Source organism: Aptenodytes forsteri, unplaced genomic scaffold, assembly GCF_000699145.1.
Source record: "Aptenodytes forsteri isolate BGI_AS27 unplaced genomic scaffold, ASM69914v1 Scaffold249, whole genome shotgun sequence".
NCBI lineage: Eukaryota > Metazoa > Chordata > Aves > Sphenisciformes > Spheniscidae > Aptenodytes > Aptenodytes forsteri.
In genome coordinates, this window is record NW_008796188.1 from 2428423 (window position 1) to 2433773 (window position 5351).

The 5351-nt window shown below is 60.9% G+C and overlaps 1 protein-coding gene across 1 annotated transcript; it reads right to left on the bottom strand.

Annotated features, from left to right (window-relative positions):
- Positions 1-2879: 2879 nt before the first annotated feature.
- Positions 2880-4707, bottom strand: LOC103906061 (cytochrome b561). The gene is made up of 5 exons (XM_009287890.1): positions 4506-4707; positions 4189-4287; positions 4014-4117; positions 3789-3946; positions 2880-3098 (listed from the first exon to the last, which is right to left on the bottom strand). Exons 1-5 carry the CDS (start codon positions 4705-4707, stop codon positions 2900-2902), a joined length of 762 nt encoding a protein of 253 aa, XP_009286165.1. The 3' UTR covers positions 2880-2899.
- Positions 4708-5351: the final 644 nt, after the last annotated feature.

The following is a 5351-nucleotide window of genomic DNA, read 5'->3' on the forward strand; positions in this document are numbered from 1 at the left end:
ACTGTCCAGGGACGGCGGTGCGGCTGCGGGTCGTCTCCTCCGGCGGGTCGGGATCGTGCTGGGTGGGTGGGAAAGCCCTCACGCCCAGGGAATTGGGTCACTTCACCGTGGGTCTGCCTCGCTGTGCACTGATAAGCCAGACACTGAGAGCAGCACTGTGTGCTACGTAAAGTCCATTTTGTTGCTACACCGATAACCCAGAGACTCGTGTGGACTCTGCCAGTACTGCTGGTGTCATCCCTGTCCAGCCTTTTCTTTCCCATAGTGTTGCATTCAGCGTTCCGTCTCCCTTCTGTCTTCACATCCGAGAGGATCTGAGTTCGGTACAAACACGTACAGTACACACACCTTGTGCTTTGTACAATTCCCTGGTTGCCATCCTTCGAGACACTTGCTGGGAAGATCTTTAAGACACTTAAATTTTCCTTTAGCTTTTCTATAATTCTGATGTAAAGGACTTTCTCTCTGTACAGTATATTATTCAGTGCATGTTCTGTTCTCTCTACTGATATATTGAACACCACACAGTTGTGATATTGTGCAGTGGGAAGAGCAACCCCTGCCGACAGCGGAGGCCTTCGCCTCTCATGTATAAGGAAAGAAGAAAACATATTTTTTCCTTTGCTGTATTTGCTTGAGCAGAGTTTTCTTGTCTGTACATGTGAGCTGTGAGATAGATGTGAAAAGTTCAAAAGAATGCATTCCCCCTCCCCAATGTATACAGATTGTAATCTGTACAATGAAAACTGTATGTATGAAAAAATGTACTTATTTATAAATGGTTAACACTTGGAAACGGCGTCTGGCCTGGTGTTTTTGCCACGCTGTGGTGAGCAAAGGAGCACGCTGTGGCTTCTCGGCGTGGAAATGACCTGGGGACATCGGGACAGCGCGAGGGTCAGGTCTGGCTGTCACTGCCTGGGGATGGGGACGGGGACGTGGCACTGCCGGGAGCAGGAGGGGATGGAGGCAGCGCTGCTGCTGCCGTTAGCAGAGAGGCATTAATGAAATAGGGGAGGGAACTGCATCAGAGAGTTTTCTGGATTAAATTGTGGAAAGCACAGCTCGGTGCTGTGGACACCGGAGCCCTGAAGCTCCCGAGAACCAGAGTGTCTGCTCGCTTCATCCCTGCCCAAACCCAGGGCTCAGTTTTGCAGCTGAACGCCCCTCACAGCTGCGAGCATCCCTGCCTCCAGCAGCCAGGCCGGGCTGGATGCGCAGTGCTGGAAGGACGCAGCGCATTGGGGTTGCGGTGAGCAAAAACCCCAGGCTTGGGCTTGTGCCTTTGCTGGGGCTGCGCTTGCTTTGCAGCGCTGGGATGGGAAGCTTCAGGTTTCCGGCAGCTTCAGCCGCACGGCTGCCTGTGCCGAAACCCAGGAGGAAGAGGGGATTCTTTCAGCAGAGGAGACGAGCTGTTGTGGTTTAACCTCAGCCGGCAACTGAGCCCCACCCAGCCGCTCGCTCACTCCCCCCCCCGTGGGATGGGGGAGAGAATGGGAAGGGTAAAAGTGAGAAAACTTGTGGGCTGAGATAAAGACAGTTTAGTAAGTAAAGCAAAAGCCGAACAAGGGATTCATTCACCCCTTCCCATGGGCAGGCAGGTGTTCAGCCATCTCCAGGACAGCAGGGCTCCATCACGCCTAACGGTGACTTGGGAAGACAAACGCCATCACTCCGAACATCCCCCCCTTCCTTCTTCTTCCCCCAGTTTATGTACTGAGCATGACGTCATATGGTGTGGGATATCCCTTGGGCCAACTTGGGTCAGCTGTCCCGGCCGTGCCCCCTCCCAGCTTCTTGTGCACCTCCAGCCCTCCCAGTCGGCAGAGCATGGGAAGCTGAAAAGTCCTTGGCTAGTGTAAGCACTGCTCAGCAACAACTAAAACATCGGTGTGTTATCAACATTGTTCTCACCCTAAATCCAAAACACAGCACTGCACCAGCTACTAGGAAGGAAATTAACTCCATCCCAGCCGAAACCAGGACACGAGCCCACATCGGGGATGCACCTCCTCATGGCAGTGGGTCTCCCCCGCTTCCATGGGCACATCCAGTGCATGCCCAGACCCTGGAGATGTCCCCGTGGGGTCCCTCACGCAGCCACCACTGAGCTCTGCAGCATCAGGTGCACAGTGCAGGGCCCAGATGGGACAATCCCATCCCAAATACCCACCCTGCCCTCCCCAGCCCCTCGGGCAGCTCCTCACCCGGCTGCCCATGGTGCGTGGGAGCTCAGCGGAACCCCGAAATCACCAGCTGGAGGAGGACAGGGTTAGCTGCAAACATTTATTAGATCAGGAGCATCCGCTGAGCAGACAACACATCGCGCGAGAGGGGAAAACATTTCAGACACGAAGACGCTGAACCTGCACAGACGCCGGGTCGCTCCAAGCCCCCGGGGAGCCCTTTGAGGGGAGCAGCCCCGATGTGTGGCCAAGCTGGAGGGCGATGGGCTGCCAGCGAGTGGGAAATCTGGGTGATGGCAAACATCCCCTCTGCCCATCGGCACTGGGAATGGGCTTTGGGCTTCGGCCGCTCGCAGGGGGGAAATCTGGGCTTCCACCCCCCAGTCCCCAGAGCAGGGCAGAGCCTGGGTACCCCCATCCTTTGTGCCCCAGTGATGCTGCCCCTGCCCCTGCCTGCGGCACTGCAGTCTCCGCGGGGCTGGGGGCAGGCTCGGGGGGTCACCTCAGGGGGTCACCAGGGGCTGCGCAGGGCAGAGCTGAGGAGGATTAAGGCCAAGCGAGGCTGAACCCAATGGGCAGTGTTACACCAACAAGCATGTCCTTCCCCAGCTGTCCTCGTCACACCAAGCTGGGCAGAGCCCCGAGACGGAGTACACAGGGACATCCCACAGACACCACGAGGTGCCGTGCTGGGGACCAGGGAGCTGAGGACATCACTGGCTGCCGCCACCAGGGCTCTCACCCTCCGTCAGGGTCTTGAAGTCCATGGAAAGGGCCAGCTCCTCGGGCAGTGGCGGGCGCTTCCAGTCGTCCCGTGTCAGCACGTAGCCCACCACCAGCCCAAAGGCCACCAGCATCACCCCCAGGGTGTTGGCCAGGACACCCTCGGGCACAAAGTGGCTGTAGGAGTCCCTGCGGGGGTGGAGGGGGATGCTCAAGCCTCGGGGTGCAGGTGGCCTGTCCCTAACCTGGCTGGGACCCCCTCCTCATCCTCATCCTCTGGGCACACACCCTGGGAAAGGTCCCTTTCCCCCCAAATCAGAGCAAGAGGTGACTGCCCGGGTGCTGCTTGCTTTGGGGAGGGACAGCAGAGAAAACTGGGGGCACAGTCCTATAGCAGGGCTATAGGCAGCCCAGCACCTCCGCTGCCAGATGTGTTCCCCCAGCCAGAGGGAGGTGGCTCCTGGGGTGCTCCATAGCCGTGTCCCCATGGTGCTGGGGCTCAGGGGGACCCCGATGTGCAGCTGGGGCCATTGCCATGTCCTCCAGCTGCGAGGGCAGAGGCCTCAGGGACATGAGCATCCCAGGGGGTTTCTGAAAACACCTGGCTGCAGAGAGGTGACGGTGGATATTTTATCCCCATCCCCAAAGAAAGCTGTCGCAGGATCCGGCCCTTGTTAAACATCATCTGGGAAGTGACTCAGCAGCAGCAGAACTAAAGGCCTCGGGGGGAGATTTAATAGGCCGCGGGGGGAGATTTAATAGCCACGGAGCCACAGCCTGAGCAGGGGCCGGACTCTGCCCCACGGGGCTGGAGCAGCCCTTTGCTGGGGGTCAGGGGGATGTGGGGGGCTCCCCCCCCCCCCCAGCTCAGTCACCCACCTGATGTTGAAGAGGAGCATCTCGGTGATGCCCAGCAAGCAGGCGGCGATGGAGAGGACAAAGAGGGCAATGCCAAAGAAGATGTGCTGGGGTTTGTACCAGCGGCGCAGGGAGAAGGAGGCACCAGGGAGCAGGAAGAAACCGCAGCCCAGGAGCCACTGTGGGGGCACGGGGATGTTACGGGGTGCTGTGGGGTCCCTTCCCTCCGGGCTCCCCAGCCCTCACCTGCAGGAGGTAGAGCACAAAGGCGGCCATCCCGCACCAGCTGTGCAGGCTGTACATGTCGGGGATGCCCTTGGTCCGGTGGGACTCGAAGACGGCGATGATGCCTGTGGAGAGGAGCCCGTTACCGCCAGGGCCAGATCCAGCCCCATCCACCCATCCCGGCCCCAGCGCTCACCGACGAGGGCGATGACCAGTGCCAGGCCGTGGAGCAGCGCGTGCAGCACCTTGGTAGAGCGCTTGGCTTCATGCCTGAAGACCCGGTAGACCAAGAGAGCTGCCGGAGAGAGGGCAGATGAGCATCCATGGGGGTCCCCCACCTCCCCGGCACCCCACATCTTCCAGGGGTGCTGCATGCAGGCAGGGGAGGTCCTGGAGCAATCCTCCTCGCTCATTTGTCACCATTTTGTTCCCTTCGCTCCCTGCCCAGCTGCAGCTCCGAGGGCTTTGAAGGCTGCAGCCGGGACAGGGTGCTTGTCCCACGGCCCCGCTCACCGTCACCTTGGAGGAAAACCATGCCCAGCACCATGCAGAGGGGGTGGATGTTGAACTGGAGGGGGCTGTGCCAGGCCACGCCGCCCCGGTAGCGGCCCAGCCAGGCGCCCGTGGTGGCCAGCAGCATCAGGCCCAGCAGTTGCGACACGGCCACGTATGCCGAGAGCCCGGCGGGGCTGGCAGGTGTTGGAGCCCCGTCCATGCTGGCCTGCGGGGGACAGAGAGGAGGGGGCAGCGAAGCCACAGGTGACCCAGCATGGCAGTGGGGGTCCCAGCCGGCCGGCCCCGGTGTGGGGTCCTGCTGCCGTCCGGCACCGCTGCTCCGCCCTCACCTGCCGCGGAGCCGGACGCTTCCTGGTGCCGCCGGGGCCGCTGCGTCACCCACGCCTGGAGGTGGCTCCCAGCCACCATGGCACGCCCAGCCCTGCGCTCCTGTCCCTTGCCCTCCTGCCTCTACTCGCCTGCTCCTGCCCACATCCTGCCTGCCCCATTCCTCCTGCCCCAGCCCTCCAACCACACCATCCCTTCATCCCCATTCCTCCATCCCCATCCCTCTATCCCCATCCCTCCCGCTCCGTTCCCCTCCCTCCATCCCCATCCTGTGGCCCACCCTTGCACCCTCCCCACCTCACGCACCCCAGAGCCCCACAACAACCCACCCCAAAGCCTGCTAGAGGAAGGCAGCGTAGGGACAAGCAAGGCTGCTCGGGACCTGCCCCCCCCCATGACAAAAGCGATGGCCCTTGGGGACACGGGGCTGAGCAAACCCCCATGCTGGGAGGGGGCAGGGGACAGACACACCGTTACCCAGCCGCGCTGCAGCCACACCAGAGAGCTGCCCCACGG